General features: G+C 37.1%; 3 protein-coding genes and 2 pseudogenes across 4 annotated transcripts; 1 reads left to right on the forward strand and 4 right to left on the reverse strand.

The window, feature by feature from the left end:
* Positions 1–123: 123 nt before the first annotated feature.
* On the reverse strand, positions 124–1,494 carry LOC107680202 (perforin-1-like; annotated as a pseudogene).
* Positions 1,495–1,806: 312 nt separating this feature from the next.
* LOC107679935 (perforin-1-like) lies at positions 1,807–16,187 on the reverse strand. Of its 2 annotated transcripts, none has more exons than XM_016475672.1 (3): positions 16,134–16,187; positions 4,876–5,413; positions 1,807–2,975 (listed from the first exon to the last, which is right to left on the reverse strand). In XM_016475672.1, exons 2-3 carry the CDS (start codon positions 5,403–5,405, stop codon positions 1,952–1,954), a joined length of 1,554 nt encoding a protein of 517 aa, XP_016331158.1. In that variant the 5' UTR covers positions 5,406–5,413; positions 16,134–16,187; the 3' UTR covers positions 1,807–1,951. The 2 variants fall into 2 exon arrangements, with proteins under 2 accessions (XP_016331158.1, XP_016331151.1); XM_016475665.1 differs by lacking the exon at positions 16,134–16,187 and adding an exon at positions 5,637–6,142.
* On the reverse strand, positions 7,699–10,841 carry LOC107679909 (macrophage-expressed gene 1 protein-like). Its single transcript, XM_016475637.1, has 2 exons — positions 10,344–10,841; positions 7,699–10,013 (listed from the first exon to the last, which is right to left on the reverse strand). Exons 1-2 carry the CDS (start codon positions 10,791–10,793, stop codon positions 8,295–8,297), a joined length of 2,169 nt encoding a protein of 722 aa, XP_016331123.1. The 5' UTR covers positions 10,794–10,841; the 3' UTR covers positions 7,699–8,294.
* On the reverse strand, positions 11,523–13,487 carry LOC107680210 (macrophage-expressed gene 1 protein-like; annotated as a pseudogene).
* Positions 14,194–17,960, forward strand: LOC107679949 (tetraspanin-3-like). Its single transcript, XM_016475682.1, has 7 exons — positions 14,194–14,387; positions 16,155–16,346; positions 16,541–16,615; positions 16,702–16,797; positions 16,932–17,081; positions 17,477–17,560; positions 17,642–17,960. Exons 1-7 carry the CDS (start codon positions 14,328–14,330, stop codon positions 17,714–17,716), a joined length of 732 nt encoding a protein of 243 aa, XP_016331168.1. The 5' UTR covers positions 14,194–14,327; the 3' UTR covers positions 17,717–17,960.
* Positions 17,961–18,577: the final 617 nt, after the last annotated feature.

Consider the following 18,577-nt stretch of genomic DNA (forward strand, 5'->3'; position numbering starts at 1 on the left):
AATCCATTCAGCCGATCTCCGGGTCTGGAGGTAGCACTTTTAGCTGTAGCTTAGCATAAAACTCAACTGCATAACTCTAGGAGAGTTGGAAAATGAGCCTATTTTCAATAGTGGAGTGTTCCTTTAAGTTTGTGGCAAATATCTGCTACACCTGGGTCCTGTCAGGTGAGCATCACAAGAAGCCTTGTAGGTGAAATAAAAGATGCCTCTCTGTACCTGACATGAGTCCCATGTTCAGGTCTGACCACACATCTCCCCACAAAGTCATTAAAATTTACATCACTGTCCCAAACCTCAAATTTTAGTTTATGACCAAACTCAATTGATACAAAATCAAGGATGGTGTTTCCATACTGGATCATTATTGTCCATAATCACCTCAGTCTCCTCATACACACCATTGTACCAGATTTTCACAAAACCATCGGTGGCTGAGAAGTAATCTTCATTCATGCCTGTGGCACTTTGCACCAATACTACTAACTTGCCACGGCCGGCTCACATAGGACAGCAGTTGTGATCCAGATTTTGTGTTCGTGAGCATCCTTGATTCTCCTTGTAATCTAAAGGAAGCATGTTCTCTTCAATATACTCTGTTACTGCTCTTTTTAGATTGACACTAACCTCGGGATCAGTCACCAGATGATGGAGAGGGAACATTGCATATGATATGACCTCAGGATTGTCATGCAGGCTCATCATCCAGTTCGAGTATGCTTCAGCTGGGCTTTGGTTTAAAACTAGGTCTGGAAAGTATTTCTCACCTCCCAGCACCTGTGTCTTGTGTGTCATGAAGCCCTGGTAGAATCCCATGTTCATGTTATCTTTAAGGATGTGAGAGCATTTGCTGGAAAGCGAGACATTAGCTGGCAGGAACCCCAGAGTTATCTTTAACTCAATGTTTAGGCAGTTCTTGATATCAGTCTCAGCTGAAAAGCTGTGACCCGACTCACTCGCCCTCCCAGATGGACGTATGTTGTGAGTGAGGTCAAGTTAAATGCTATAGGCCTTATCAATGTTATCTGATAATGTTAAACCTATTCATCTTGCCGTTTTTATTTGGAGTCTTCTTTTGTGTGTCTATCATCTATTTTTCAGTTTATGTTCTGTCCTTTTGTGTATTGTTTGTTTATCTGTTAATAATTACATTCCTTTAAAGTTATGGAAGAATGCTAAAGTTTACATTTTTTTAGTTTCTATCTACAGTATGTTACAGAACGATAAGATTATATGTACGTGTCCAACCTCTGTTTCCTTTGGGATACCTGTCTCTATAATGTACTTAGGCTTGCTTTTGCAAAACACTGGGAAAAAACAACAACAAAACAAAAGACCACTATTTTACATTTGATTTTATGACAGATTTTTTTCCAAAGTAACTTTCAGTGCATACAGTTTATAGCCTATAAGACATTGTGTTATTTAATAACTATGTGTGCTCCCTGGGAAATGAACCAGTGACCTTGGCATGATAAACACAGCGTGGAATTTCATGTTTTATGTAATGAAAAGTCATTGTGCACAGTCTTCATTGAACCAGTAGACAGTTTTGTTTTAATGAATGATCTGTTGCAGAACATGAAAAAATCGTATACTTTTCACTTTGCAATACATAACCACAATCACGCGCCGGAATAAGACCACCAAAAGCAAAACTATTTTCTGCAGTAGCAGAACAAATGCAGTAACAAATCTTCTGAAATCTATTAGTCTTAAAATCTAAACAAAAAAATAATAATAATAATAATAAAGAAGAAATATTCACTATAATTACTGGAAATATTTTACAAAAAAATAAAAATGTATTTTTTTTTTTATTATTTGTGATAATTTTTTTCTATACATCTCTGTTTATGATATGATGTCTCACCTTTAACTGTCTAAAAAAGCAATATGCCGAAATATTCTTTATATTCTTTTTGTATAAATTGTTCTATACAAATACAAGGTCTTATGCTTTTGGTGAATATCTGCTACACCTGGGTCCAGTCAGATGAGCTTCACAAGAAGCGTTGTAGGTGAAATACAGGATGCCTCTCTTTAATTTACAGCTGTGTGAATGAGATCCACGTTCAGGTCTGACCACACATCTCCCCACAAAGTCATTAAAAATGACATCACTGTCCCAAACCTCAAATATGAGTTCATGACCAAACTCGATTGATCTAAAATCATAGCTGATGTTCCATTCGGGATCATTATTGTCCATAATCACCCCAGTCTCCTCATACATGAGGTTGTACCAGACTTTCACATAACCGTCAGTGCGTGTGAAGAGATCTGCTTTCAGGCCTGCTGCTTTCTGCACCATCACTACTAACTTGCCACGGCCGGCTTGCATAGGACAGCAGTTGTGATCCAGATTTTGTGTTCGTGAGCATCCTTGATTCTCCTTGTAATCTACAGGAAGCATGTTCTCTTCAATATACTCTGTTACTGCTCTTTTTAGATTGACACTAACCTCGGGATCAGTCACCAGATGATGGAGAGGGAACATTGCATATGATATGACCTCAGGATTGTCATGCAGGCTCATCATCCAGTTCGAGTATGCTTCAGCTGGGCTTTGGTTTAAAACTAGGTCTGGAAAGTATTTCTCACCTCCCAGCACCTCTGTCTTGTGTGTCATGAAGCCCTGGTAGAATCCCATGTTCATGTTATCTTTAAGGATGTGAGAGCATTTGTTGGAAAGCGAGACATTAGCTGGCAGGAACCCCAGAGTCATCTTTAACTCAATGTTTAGGCAGTTCTTGATATCAGTCTCAGAGAAGCCTTTCAGGGTTGCAAGACAAGTTCGAAAAGCTGTGACCCGCCTCACTCGCCCTCCCAGATGAACTTGTCGTATGTAGTGAGTGCCATAAGTATCTATAGTCCTTCGGTACAGGGATTTTGATTCCTCATCATATTGTGTCGGAAGTCGCTGGAGATGTTTTGAGAATTCAGTGCTGAGCTCTGGGTGGTCTGTGACTCTGTAACTGCAAATGATCAACAAAAAGTCATCTGTCAGCAGATTCTAGTTGTGGTTTCTAAATAAAACTGTAATTTGCCTCATGTTTTATTTTTCAGTGTTTTTGACAGTAATTTTGTCAAGGACGTGATAAGAAAGTACTTATTAAAGCATGCTCTGGGTTTGTTTTTCAGATAAAATTGTGATTTGGCTGACTTTTCAAGTGTTTTAGGACTAAATTGTTTGGTCAGATGAGGATTACCTGCTAATCGAAGCATCTTTGAGATAAAGTCTCTTCCTCATAATACGCAATCCTAAGTCTCACAATGAAAAGATGCACTGATATTAAATTACCTGCACTGGAGCTTCCTTTTAAATATTGTTTATATTAGGAGGTCCTAACTACATTAGGATCTTATGAGCCTTGAAATATGTGACTGTCTCTGAATAGCCTACAAGAATGAACTTACATGTAAAATTATAACTCTTTTTTTAATAGGTAAAATAAGGTAAACTGCAATTGAGCATCTGTTTTGTGTGTCTCTTTGGATTCAACATGTATGAATTTCATATGAATAATCATTATAGAACACAAACCCTAAGGAATTGATTCTTTTGAAAAATGTTAACATCAATTGCTTGTAGTTGCCACCTGCTCTGATATTTTGTTATCAAAGCAATAACATTCAGCTGTAGAGCTACATTATGTAGGCCTAACTTTGGGCCCTCTAGCCTGGCTTAAAAAAGAAAACTACATGCATCTTGCGGAATAACTTTGTTTTGGTTGTGCTTTGGCTCTGCTCGTCTGTCAAAATCCACCCCACTAGTTCTAAAATATAAAACATTATAGTTTCAAAGTGTATTTGGTTAAAGACATGGTTTAGAACAGTGGTTCCCAACCTGGGGGTTGCTAAAGAATAAAATAGGTGTCCCCTGGAAAAAATGTTGGGAACCACTGGTTTAGAAGATTTTTTTTTTTTTTGCATTTTTAAAAAAATCAAAATAGTTACAAGTGTCCAGATAAGTGTCTAGTGTATTGTTGCCATTGCCTAAATGGATTCAGTTATTTGATATATCATTTGAATCGAGTCATTTTGACATCTTAAACCTTACCGGAGGCATTAGCCTTAAAGGGATAGTTCACCCAAAAATTTGGATTGTTACCACCACCTATCTCTCAAATGGACCATTGACACTCTATCTACAATCTCAATTAGGAGTGTCAATGGCCCACTTGAGAGATAGGTGGCGTTAATGCACTTATAAGTCTGCGATCCGCCGTAAAGCAAGAAGAAGAAGAAGACACGTCATGCGCAGGCTGTTGAGAACACACTCAGGACAGTTCGGACATTGCGGTGAATCAGAGGTAAAAAAAACGATATAAATACTGTTCAGTTTCTTGCACAGACTGATCGTTTCGTGTCTTTACACATCAATATCGTCACGAGCCGCAGGGTTTAATTTGGTTTTGTTTGTGTATGTTTTTTTGACTCTCAAAGCTGTGATTGCCATTCACTTCCATTATATGACTGACAGACTGCAACGGTTTGAGTTAAAAATCTTCATTGTGTTCTAAACAAAGTCACCTACATCTTGGATGCCCTGGGGGTAAGCAGATAAACATCAAATTTTCGTTTTTGGGTGAACTATCCCTTTAACAGACTAATTTAGATGTTATTTAGGAGTTCTTAGATTTAATTTCGCCCACCGTGGATGAGATACATGAGACCACTAAATAAATGCAAAGTATATAGCAAGATAAAAATCATTAATTGTATGTGCTTTCTCAGTTATCAAATCATCTAACAACATTGTATGCATGTTCAGAGATATTGAGAGACAGATTGTCATCATTCTTTGGAGAAGTTACAACAAAAAAATCGTTATAAATACAATGCAAAATTAGTCATAAATTCATATGGAATTACCTATAATATGTGCAGCTGATTTCATGGAGGGCAAATGTTGCCTTATCCATTGCATTCTGAGATTGGGCAAATTTGGCAATATCTGAATGGCTCCCTCCAAAAATTGCTTTTCCTATGTCATCCAGGCTAAGATCCATTTCCCAGTTGTTATTGATGAGTGATGTTGAACTCTTCATTAGGGAGTCAACAGAATGATGAAGAGCACTGGAAAGCTGTTTGCTGCAGCGGCTGAATGGACGCCAGTCCCGCACAGCTGAGGGAAGTTTCTGCATCTGCCCTCCCTGAAAGCGGTTCTTGCAAACGGTACAAGTGTCATTATCCATGTGTGACTTGACATCAATCAAAAATGCACCTTTACGGCGCATCCTGACAACATCAAAGCCTTCGCCCACCAGGTTGTAACCAGGCACAAATGGGGCTTTCTCACATTCTACCTGAGAGCCTGTGTGGCAAGCTGAACTATTGTGCCAGTGTGTCAAGATCAAAGAAATGCAGAGAAACACGTGGAAAACACAATGATTTGTCTCCATGATGATTTCTAAAGGGAAAATGCAGAGGGTTCAAATGTAATATTTCATTATTTCTCAGATGGAAAAACATTCATGAGGAAATATACATGCAAAGTAAAAAAACAAACAAAGTAAGAATATTATTGTAAAATTACATAATGAAAGTCCAGACTCCAGAGTGCAGTGTATTTTTTATGGCACTGAAATCTGCTAAAATATCTAATCTGTTCAAAAAATATCAGTTTTACCCACCGAGAGTAGCTTTCATGCAACAGTCTATTCCAGCTGTGTTACACCACCATATTGACCTACTTCAGAAAAATCCTTTTCTCTGTTCTTCTTTCCAAATTACAGTTTCTTCATGAAATGTTTTTGCTGTAGAGTCACTTTCTGGAATGCTAATGCTGAAAAGGAGCACTGTGTGAAAGCCTGAGTCTATGGCATTGTGTCATGTGGAAGGGAGTGTCTTCCTTTCTTCTGTGCTGGACAGATTTCATCCGCTGACTGGTTTTGTTTTGATTTAGATTTTTTTTTTTTTTGTGAATACCAGCTGTGCAGTGGGGGAGGGTTCTTTTCGTGAGACTTTGTATGAGGGAATTGAGGGTGAAGTGCAAGGTTAAGATTAATCAAACAGGACATGTGGATGACAAAATGTAGCACACATTTTCTTTTCACTTGCAATTGCATGTAAGACAATGGATATCATGAAATTAAAATCATACTCATTAGCACATTGCATGGGAAAGTGTTGGTCAGAAGATTTTGGATATATAGGAACATATATCCAACATATATGTTTTTTATATAAAATATTATTATTATTATTATTATTATTATTATTATTATTATTATTATTATTATTATTGTTGTATAGAACATTTATGGAGGAAAATGCCAAATTTAACATTACAACAGTCCATGTTATTGCCAGAAAAAAATATATAACGATTAATTAAATTAATTTCATGTCAAACAGAAAGGTGTTGGATGGGATTTTTCAGTCAGTGAGGTTACATTACGCCAGTAGGTGTCGTCAAGTTTTTTTTTGTTTGGTTATTATGAGTGAGTCAACTAATCAGTTTGTTCAAAAACACTGATTCATTGAGGAACGGATTGGAGTGTTGCGCAGAGAATCAGAGACGGTCGAAGGTCCGTAACATGTAAGTTACTTTTACTCGACAATGGAATGTTTGATTGTAGAATTCAGAGATTGTCGCGGCGTGTTTTTCTGAAGGACTAGCGCTATAGAGAACCGCGCCTGATTTACAAAGCGCGCCTACAAACAAAGCTTACGCTATTTAGCCATGCTTGCTGTGTACAAAGTTAATGGTTTAAATTCATCCGTCTCTCTATTTAAATAGCCATAATGTAAGTGGAATAGTGACAACCAGTTGGTTGGACTGATCTGGATTCGATTCCTATTTAAAAAAATTACATATTATTGTGTGCCTAAGTAGCCTGTACGTTTTCCCACAATGATCATTTTTAAACTTTTCTTTCGCATGAGAGATATCCTGTCCAGATCTGTAACATATCACATAAAGGGTGATCATGTGACTCTATAATAACAATAATAATAATAATAATTTGATGTTTAATAATATTTATAACAATTTATTATTATTTTTTGTGGGGTCATATGTAGCCTATTAGGTCCACTGTTAATTTCTACCCACTGGTTTTGTTGTTCACTGTGTGTTGTGACTTACAAGAAGTTGAGATGAAACTAGAAGTCGGTACAGTAACTTGTTAAATGGAAGTAGTTATATTTAGCTATAGGTCTATACTGTATTTGGTATGACCAGGTAGATGATTGACTTTCCTAATTCCTGTTATTTTTTGTGTGTGGGTGAGGTGAAATGAGACTTAGAAGACATGACGTCTTTGAATAATGACTGTTGTCCAGAGTAACACCGTTTAACTGAATACTCTGGGCAAACCTTATTTTACATAGCAATGCTATCATTATGCTTTCATGTCATGCAAAAGCAAGTTAGAGCTGATAGTTGGCGCCATCTTGAGTATGAAAGAACTTAAAGTAACTTTAACTAAGTTAATGAAAGTAACTTAGATTTGGAGAGTGATAATGATATAGGCTACTAATGTTGTTACACTGTTTGTCTTATAGCTTCTACTAAGAAAAATAATACATCACAATCACCATATAGCAACAAGTACAATTATAATGTAAAAGTAATTTAAACTCAGATTTCATGTCCTTATATTTATTCACAATCTAAGTCAGGTTCGTGATCATATTGCATGCTGAAGTTAATGACATTTGCTCAGTCTTTCTTTAAGAACTATTTATTAGTCACAAAAGCACAAAAAGCGAGACATACACATATACCAGTAAAAATAATAAAACAGTAGAAAATCATGTTGAATACAAAGCCCTTATGTATTTTTCCTCAGCTGCTCTAAAAGTAATTCATTTCAGAGTATTCTTATTTCACAACAATCTGTAAAATAGACTTTTGAAACAGTTACGGTACGGTCTTTCCTCACACTTTTTAATATATTTTTTCTTTTGTATAATGTTTTATGACATTCAGTTAAAAAAAATATAAATATTTTAGGTTTATTCCAATGCTTGGATTGTTAGTTGTAAAAAATGCAAACATCAACCTCAAATGGGTGCTCGACTAAAAAACAAGTGGAGAAATTAAATATAAAGTCGGCAACACCAAAGCTCCAAAAGTATCAAAAATTTATTTGAAAAACTTTCGCATAGCGTATGACGTTTCGAGCACGCAGGCTCTTCATCAGACTTTTGTTAGTTGTAAAACAAATGTAAAAAGTTGCCTTAAAGAATGTTACTGCTGCTGCCAACTATTTATATGACTAATCATGTTCATTATAACATTATAACGCTTAACTGTAAATCTCTGAACAGTCATCTTAAAAAGATTATGATAGTAGGGGTTGAGTGGAGTTTTCATTAACATTCTCATTTGGTTGTTCTCTCTGAATCTCTACACTGCTCTCGTTTTCACCCTCACCATGGATATCTTCATACCCTCTGCTCAACCTGGTGGCAGAAAACCTCTTTCTTCTTTTCGTTATAAACACCGTTCCTGCAACCACAAGAGCAACCAGAACCATTACACCAATGGCTACACCAGCCTTCTCTCCTCCAGACATCTGAGAAGATGATGTGTCAAACATTGATGCCATTTGATTAATTTCACCAGGCTTTGCCAGTCTCCACATCTTAGTTTCTCCAACTCTCACCCAAGAACGATCACCTTCTGTCATTACAGCTACTGTGTTTGTTGCAATCATGCTGACCATTGGTGGTCTTGTGAATGGTGGGAGGCGGATAGGCTTTAACTGACCACCAGTGAACACACCAGACTGGACACAGTACAATATCTGACAACCATCACTAATGGAAGCAAGATGTTGGCTGAACTGAGGTGGACAGCGATTTTGACCCTTTGCAAGAGGGTTGCCAGATTGACAGCTGAAGAAACCAGCAAAAGGCACAGAGAATCTTGTTCCAGCCTCATAATCATTGCTCAGACAAACCATCATGCCATTAGACAAAAAGTGTTGGGTAAAGTAGTTCGGAGGACAGCTATTAGATTTGGTTAGTGGGTTTTGCATGCCTGGTCCAAATAGACCTCCAAAAAGGTATCCAGAGTACTCGGGGGTCTTCTGAGTTGTGGAACACCAGTAAGTTTCAACTTTTGCACGACGGACACGGTAAGCATCACCACATGTTTGGTCACAACAAGTACGCAACCATAAGAAACCACATTTGCGGCAGTGGCTGTGGCATTCATAATGATTATAACCTCGTTCTACTGTCTCAGAGCGTAATAGGGTGGTGTTGTACTGCTGAGGGCAAGAATAATCCCCAGTAGCTGGGTTTTTCTGTGCTGTTTCATCACAGATAGCATTTCCAACTGATGTCAGTGCAGTGCATCGTTGGAAAATTCCACCAAAGCTAAGATTGGTGACTGGACCCTCACAAGATGCATCATCTACATTTGCCTGAAAGTTGAAGTTTTTGGAATCTGGATTTACACAACCTGGAATGGTGTTTACTTTATAGTATTGCTCTGCAGCTTGGCGAACTGATGAAGCCATTTTATTTACTGTTGGTTCTGGGAGGTCTGGGAATGTTGATGGATTCAGAAAATAGTGAATCGGCAGCCCGGAGCGGTCAATAGCCACCAGATTATTGAGCGTACTCTCTTGCCACTTCTGCAGAGTGATGCCTGGGTAGAATAAAGCCCCTCCATGGCTCTGGATTAAGGAATATGTGATGTTACCCTGATAACCACTGGTTTCAGAGGTTCCATGGGATGTACTGGCACCAATATCAAATTTAACCTTGTCAAAAAAGTTAAATCCTGCTGATGCAGTAACAGAAGACACATCTGACTGACTGTTAGAGATATAAGACATTTTTAAATAGTCCTCTTGCACCAAAGTGGCACCAGCTTCAACACTTGTGATGACATGGGTGCCAAAATCGAGTATGAGTTTCTCTGACAGGTAATTTGCTTGACGAGTTTGATTGTTTTCAATAGCATCTGCGATTTCCTCTGCCTGTCGAGCAAAGCGGGTGTCCAGAATGAAGTCAGGATATGCCTTTACTGTGTATAGATGGTTACGGACCTGAGAACCAATGTTTTGATAATATGAGAAAATGAACCAAATATTGGCAGTAATTACAGCAACTGACAATTTTCCATCATTTGTTTTAAATGATAATTGTTTGTTTATTATCATTATTATTATTTTAGATGCTCATAAAAAAATTTGTTTTATTTATTTTGATATTAGAATTGATATTTCTATTTTTATGATGCCATAGTGTAGGTTATTCAAAATTATATTTTTCCTTATTTACATAGAAATACTTGAAAATTATATATTCAATCTGCTTGTCCATATAGTGCATAGAACTCTCAATATGACATTTCCTATTTTTACTTTTGTACTTACTTGAACTCGTGCTGTTACAGAACTCTCCTTCACTTGGTGGGTTTTCATACGCTGGTTTTCTGTGGAGAATTTTGCATTGAGCACCGAATAAAAGGAAACATCTGCATTGATGGAACTTGAAGTTGAGCTTTTTTGTTCCAGCCATGACATTATGATCTCCGAGTTTGTTTCCACTCCGCTCACTTTCTGTGGAATGACAAAGACTTCATCTGGAATGAGATAGACTCCGTCTTCTGTGGTCTGACATTGGGAATAGCTCAGATTCATCACCCGGCCCATGTCTATGTTGCGCAGGTTATCCCAGCCTCCTCCTGGCAGAACCTCCAGCGCTGCTAAACTTGAGTTTATGCGGCACAAACGAAGTCCATTACTGGGATGAATGAGAGGATGAAGCTTGCAGACATTGATAAAACAGCAGAGCATCAGCAGACAAAATGCTCTAGACTCCATGATCAGCAGGTGCGTCTTTCACACCACCTTGCAGTAATGTGACCTTCAGTAAATTATATCTGAAACATTTTAGAATTTGGTGAGTTCCTCATTAAAGCCACTTCTGTGTTTCACATGCGTCAGAAAATAAAGTCATGAGACTATGAACTTCCTCTTCATGGATTTGCTACCCTGAAGACATGAACAGACAAAAGAACCTTCAACCTGTGTATAAACGTTTAGAAGAAGGAGTTTTATGGACTGAATGAAACAAATATTTTTGTTGTGCATTATGGCCTATTCTTTGGTAAATTTATCTATGTAATTCCACTTATTTTCTGGGTCTTCATAATGTCCTATACTTTTTGTTTTGATGATATAGGAGGGGTTGAGATTTTGTTTTTGAACAAGGGGAAATGAGATTCTATGCTGCTTCCTGAACAGTATGGCCTTTTCACATCTTCAAAATGAGAAACATTAAAAAATTGCTGTGGGTGTAGATGATAAGATGAAAACCTAACGGGTTTGTTTTTCATCGTCACTTATTATCATGTGGTGGCACAGTTTTATGCCTAAGTAAGTAGACACAGAAATGCATATACAGTGAACTGGATTTTGTTTTTTTAACAAATAATACATCTTAAATAACAAATAATATTAAATTCACAACATTACAATATACAATAATTTTCCACAGCATTGCAAACCATTTAGCTATGAGGTTTGTATTCTATGTACTTAGCCAAGAGATCAATATGTGATGTCTCCTTTTCTTATAAACACCGTTCCTGCAACCACAAGAGCAACCAGAACCATTACACCAATGGCTACACCAGCCTTCTCTCCTCCAGACATCTGAGAAGATGATGTGTCAAACATTGATGCCATTTGATTAATTTCACCAGGCTTTGCCAGTCTCCACATCTTAGTTTCTCCAACTCTCACCCAAGAACGATCACCTTCTGTCATTACAGCTACTGTGTTTGTTGCAATCATGCTGACCATTGGTGGTCTTGTGAATGGTGGGAGGCGGATAGGCTTTTACTGACCACCAGTGAACACACCAGACTGGACACAGTACAATATCTGACAACCATCACTAATGGAAGCAAGATGTTGGCTGAACTGAGGTGGACAGCGATTTTGACCCTTTGCAAGAGGGTTGCCAGATTGACAGCTGAAGAAACCAGCAAAAGGCACAGAGAATCTTGTTCCAGCCTCATAATCATTGCTCAGACAAACCATCATGCCATTAGACAAAAAGTGTTGGGTAAAGTAGTTTGGAGGACAGCTATTAGATTTGGTCAGTGGGTTTTGCATGCCTGGTCCAAATAGACCTCCAAAAAGGTATCCAGAGTACTCGGGGGTCTTCTGAGTTGTGGAACACCAGTAAGTTTCAACTTTTGCACGACGGACACGGTAAGCATCACCACATGTTTGGTCACAACAAGTACGCAACCATAAGAAACCACATTTGCGGCAGTGGCTGTGGCATTCATAATGATTATAACCTCGTTCTACTGTCTCAGAGCGTAATAGGGTGGTGTTGTACTGCTGAGGGCAAGAATAATCCCCAGTAGCTGGGTTTTTCTGTGCTGTTTCATCACAGATAGCATTTCCATCTGATGTCAGTGCAGTGCATCGTTGGAAAATTCCACCAAAGCTAAGATTGGTGACTGGACCCTCACAAGATGCATCATCTACATTTGCCTGAAAGTTGAAGTTTTTGGAATCTGGATTTACACAACCTGGAATGGTGTTTACTTTATAGTATTGCTCTGCAGCTTGGCGAACTGATGAAGCCATTTTATTTACTGTTCTGTTGGTCCTGGGAGGTCTGGGAATGTTGATGGATTCAGAAAATAGTGAATCAGCAGCCCGGAGCATTCAATAGCCACCAGATTATTGAGCGTACTCTCTTGCCACTTCTGCAGAGCAGTGGTGGACGAAGTACACAAATCAAGTACTTGAGTAAAAGTAGAGATACGTATAATAAAATATTACTCCAGTAAAAGTAAAAGTACTCCTTTTTCAATTTTACTCGAGTGAAAGTACAAAAGTACTCGATTTTTTATGTACTTAAGTAAAAAAGTACTGATAGATAGATTTATTTAGCAATTTTATATAGGCTACTTAATTTAAATTTATATTAGCACATATTTTTTATAATCCTACTGCTCAAAATACCTGGGATTTTCCCAAGTACAGTAACGAAGTAAAGCTACTCCGTTACTGTCCACCACTGCTTGTACGTAGCATTCTATCAATACGGTTAAAATTTGTTTTCTATTTGCAAATGTGAAGAATCAGTGTGCCATGCTGTTTTAAGACTGAACAATTTCTAGACTTTGTATAATGTATAATGCTTTTAAACCCATTATTTATAATTATGTGCAATTGTTCCGTGAGATCATATTTTTATATAATATATAAATTTTATATAATTTTAATCAATATTTATAAATAGAATATTTTGCTGAGTTTTTCAACAAATAATGCATTTTTAGCCAACTAAAACATATTCTTTTTTTCTCACTTTTAGCAAATTATGTCCCTACAAAAACATTGACACGTTGAATAAATGTAATTATAACTGCAATAACACTGATAAATTATTTTTAATATATTATCTTTTTTTTCTTTTTACTTAAATGCTAACAGAGCTGTCAGGTGGGATTGTCTGAGATCTGAGGCTATTAGCCTCATTACATCCATATTTATGTGGCTGACATAAAACTTCAAATAATGCTAAAATCATCTTAGTATAATTCATAAAAGCATTTTACTTCCTACAGTTTGTTCTTCTGGAGTTATTACACCAGAAGGGTGTCTCCTAGACAGCTGAAAACTTATCTTTGATGCCATGTCAGTTGGATGATAAATGACCTAAAAGGACCCTTTTGGTTGTTTTGCTTGTTCAGAGGTGTCTGAGGGTTACATAGGTGTAAATTATTTTACTACTTTTTAATCAAACATGCTCAGTTTGCTCAAATACACAACACTTTGTGTTTAGCAAAATTAAATACTGACTATCTTTATAGTTTCAAATACCTTAGGAATTCTGTCCTCAAAGCTGTTGTGTAAACAAATTAAAACTAGGCCACCTTATACCATAAACAAACCAGTTACCATGTTACAAAAACCACCGTGACCACCTCAAGTTGACCTGTCCCACTTTTGCTGATGATCCGTCCCAGTTCAACAACAACAACAACAAAAATCAAGTGAAATGCAGTCAAAAGTTGTACTACTTTAAATATTAGCATAATAAAAAGGACTCAAAGCTGAAAGTAAACAGCTTTGATCAGTGCTCTCTGCTCTAGTCTATCACGTTCCCTAGGCAACGCGTCACTCATTTCTACCGTGAACCGCTTGCATATAGACCACAGAACTCTACGGTATTTAGGACCTGGGAGTTTCCGCTTCAAACCCGTGAGTCGAGAGAGCATGTGACTGTCACTGACTGAACTAAAAAGAACACGAGGAAAGAAAACAAAACGTCTCAAACTGTCCGAAAACATTCGCAGCTTGGGCTCCCATCACTCAGCAGCAGACATGGATTGCGGAATTCTAACATCTAAAACCGTTCTTTTATTTCTCAGTGTAATATTTTGGGTAAGTTTGTGTTGTTCTTTTTAACATAATTTCTGTTGTCTTCTTTTGTTTCATAAATATAGAAAGGTCTAAAGATATCAATTTACCCTAAGAGGTTTACAAACCCATGCTGTCCTGAAATGTTGGTTTTGCTGTTGTTTGATGACTGTATTTGTAGGAAGAAGGGTCCTCGGCATCATAATGGTTTGTATTCATCCAGTTGTTTCTCCTCCTCCAGACACTAAATGATTGTTTAGCCAGAGTAACACGCTTCTGACAGCGAGCTCTTCTCTAGAATGTAATTTAATTTAGAGTGAGTCATTTGTTTGCTCTTTCTTTATACACTTAAGAAAACCAAATGAAAGCTTCATTGTCATTTGCAATGCAGCCTTTAAAGGTATTCACACTTGTTTACATCAGAGTTGATGTAACTGTCAGCGCTTCTAACTTGATCTCAGTGGAAAAAATGAAGATTGTTGATGGCTATACTGTCAGTGCCATTATGTAGGCCTAGTCATCTGACTTGGCTTAGTGCCGCACACTCATTTTTGGCTTCATTGGGCAGGAAAGGGAGTTCTGTAGAAAACCATGACGTCTTCTGCACAGCCAATTTAATATTTTCCTGTGCATATAGCCGTTGCTAAAATTCAAAGAAATCAAGATAAACTTTTTTAAAGTTTAAGGCCCTTAGGGGCCCCGCTGTTCTGGCCTTTTCTGCACATCATGCACTTGTGGTTTTGTGAGACTTTTTATTTCTTCCTGTAACAGCAGTGCAGTAAGTAACAAAACCTGGAACTGAAAGTTCTTATTGTAGCATCTTTGTCTTGTGTAAAGCTGATGTATTGCCATTGTGATGTGTACCTTCATGCCTCAAGGGTTTTTGTTTTACTGTGCTGCTTCTGCTCAAGCCGAGGCACAAGACTAGCATTCCAGGAAAGATTAGAGGGCAGGAGAAGGTTACTCGTGGTCTCGTGACTGTGCATTGTGACTGACTACTGAAGAAACAGATCATGCGCTAGCGAGTCATACATAACCCAGAATTCCAAAGTGTACTTGTTATGAAATGACCAGTGTTGGGCAGTAACTAGTTACTAGTAACTTAGTTATACTTAGTTATATTGATTTTGTCAGGAAAAAAGATGATCTGAACACTGTTGTGTATATAGTGGCTTTACTTTACTCTGGCATTACATCCCACCCATGCCCCTCTGATCAGCATGTGGTACATTATATAATCAAAACTCTTTTAATTATAACCTAACTACCTAACCAAACTTGTGTGTTTTGATAAAATACATAATGAAAGCTTCAAGCTACACATGACAATTAATGAGATTAATACAACACTTCTACTTGAATGTCACTATCAGTCACTACTGAGTGTTTGTAATAACTTCTGACTGCGATCCAATGTGGATTTTGGTCAAATGATGAGGCAGAAATATGTTGTTCGTAACATTCTAGAAGAATTTTATGTGGAAGATACACAGTTACAACTTCTGTGGGGCGTGAAGAAAAAGTAATGTAACTAGTAGTGTAACTAATTACTGTTGCCAGAAAGTAATAAGTAAAGTAACAATATTACTTTTGAAAGGAGTAACTAGTAATGAGTAATATATTACATTCTTTGAGTAACTAGCCCAACACTTGCCCCACATGACTTTTTACATCTTGAACTAAACTTACCTTTTAATAAAGTTTTTCAAAGTTATTTTTAATATATTTTGGAACAAATAAATAGACCTGAGGATCATGTCTTTGACCCACCTGTTGTTGTTTTTTCTTCAGGCTGCTGGAGCGGCCCTCGCGTATGTTGGCTCTTATGTGATAAAGAGCTACAACAGCTTTGAAGACTTTGTATCTAATAAGTACTCCGTCATCCCAGCAGCCATTATAATCGCTGTGGCTGTGGTCATGTTTGTCATCGGGATCGTTGGCTGCTGTGCAACTCTGAGGGAGTCCAAAGTCGGTTTAGGCTTTGTAAGTATGGGCCATCTGTCTGTGTACCTTTTGTGCCCAAAGCCTTTGTTTCAGTTTATTTTATCGAAAATAGAATGTAGGGTTCATATTGGTAGTTTCTATTCCTACTTTAAAGCCTCTGGGGTAGAACTGGTTTCATCATTGTGTAGATGAGGGTTTAAATATTTAATACTTTTATCTGAATTTGCATTTAGTTTCTTCTCATCATCATGATAATCTTCGCAGCCGAGGTGACCGCTTTTGTGTTTGGCTTCATCTACAGGGGAAGAGTAAGTAATTCTCATATAACTTATGAATAATATGTATGATATGTAGAAATATGAACATTGGCATTTTTTTCTTATGATGTATACAGATTAAGGGTGACCTAGAAAAGTCAATGAACAGCGTCTTTCAAAAGTATGACGGTGTGGACAGTGAAACCCATGCAGTGGATTACTTGCAATTCCAAGTAAGGCTGAAAGATTCATTCATATCATTGCAATCATTTTTGGTTGCACAGGCATAATAGATGCATGAGGGATTCTCATTCTCTTTATTGTCCCCTTCATCTTTTTACATTAATCTTCACTTTTACATTTCCAGTTGGAGTGCTGTGGGGTGAATAACATCACAGACTGGACTGCAATGCCATGGTTTGGCCAACATAACAACTCTGTGCCACATTCCTGCTGCAAAGCAAATGCTACACAATGCACTGGCCAACTCACCCAACTAGATCTTCTGAACACACAGGTTTGAGCGCAAAACTGCTTGACATCTGATATTGTGCATTATTTTATTCAGTGAACAGTTTTATTTTAGGATTATTTAAATGCTATTATAGTATTTATTAATATTTTGAATTATCTTTTATTTTTTATTTCCAGTTAATTTTATTTTAAACTATTTTTATTGCTATTTCTTCTTTCACATTTTGGAATTTTAGTGCTTTCATTTGTTTTTCGTCTAATATGTATATTTTGTTTTATTTCAGCTCTATCTACAATAAATAACAAAATACATTTTTAATAGGTTCAGTTTTTTAGTTACAACACTTATATTCAGATCAACATAATCCCAAGCATATTCAAATTATGTAATTTGTTTTTTGTGAGGGGGGGGAAAAAACTGTTCTGTTGTTCCTACAGGGATGTGAAGCTAAACTGGAGCAGATGCTTCAGGATGTGCTCAGTTATGCAATGTTGGTCATCCTGGGATTTGCCATCATTAAGGTACATCAGCTCATTTTAGCCTCATCTTTATCCTTGTTTATCAGACAGTGAATTTTCAGCAACTTTCTCTCTCTTTTTCAGTTGTTTGGGATGCTCAGCATCTGTGTCATTGCCTGCAAAAGCAAGAAGAATGACTATCAGCCTCTGTATGCGTGATAGTAAAATCTCCTGAATCACTCTCTTGGGACAGTCGCTACATTCTCGCTACTGTGCAGCTAAACACAGCCTCACTGGCACCATAAACAACAGTGGTTTGAAGGTGTGACAGTATTCCAAACATTTAGTTAAAAAAAAATAATTGTAATGCCTTTTGGTTTGAGTGCAAAAGTCCAACTTGAATGAGAAATGCTGATGGGAACCACACAGGTGTGTGGTCAGAAAAACACCGAACATTATCAAATGATCAAAGAGGTGTCTGAAAACCATGTGACATTCTTAAGTAGTTTTGACAATTAATGTTTTGCTGACAAATATGTTTATGCTAGCCCTTGACAAATACTGTATGTATGTCTCCAACTCCACACAAGTTTTAGGAAATGTTATATAGCAGCACTTCACCAAATGTATTTAAAATGTAGACTTTGTATGTAAACTTTAGAGTTGATAGATGCACTTCATTTTTAAGGATTTTATGTTTGTCAAATGATGTCTTGTCTTTTTTTTTTTTTTGCTGCTGTTCAAATTATACCCGTCTTATACTCGTCTATGTTTATTATGTTAATTAAAAGAATTTAGCTCAACAGAAGGATATTAAATTATGGAAATAAACTGGTCTGAGTATATTTCGAAATTTTTCTAGATTACAAAAATGCATGTTAATAATTATCCTCAAATGACTGTTGTTTATCAACTCCATTTCGGAGGAAATACACACGTGAATTTAGACAAATTTTGGGTATAGACTTCAGTTGTTATCTGTCTCATGCTGACACATTTATGACGATATGAAAGTAAGCCCTGAACTCTAATTATCAGAAATGCTCTGTTGGCCCACATTTATAATGCAAACACAAAATG

This window comes from Sinocyclocheilus anshuiensis, unplaced genomic scaffold (genome assembly GCF_001515605.1).
Source record: "Sinocyclocheilus anshuiensis isolate Anshui unplaced genomic scaffold, SAMN03320099.WGS_v1.1 scaffold13, whole genome shotgun sequence".
NCBI lineage: Eukaryota > Metazoa > Chordata > Actinopteri > Cypriniformes > Cyprinidae > Sinocyclocheilus > Sinocyclocheilus anshuiensis.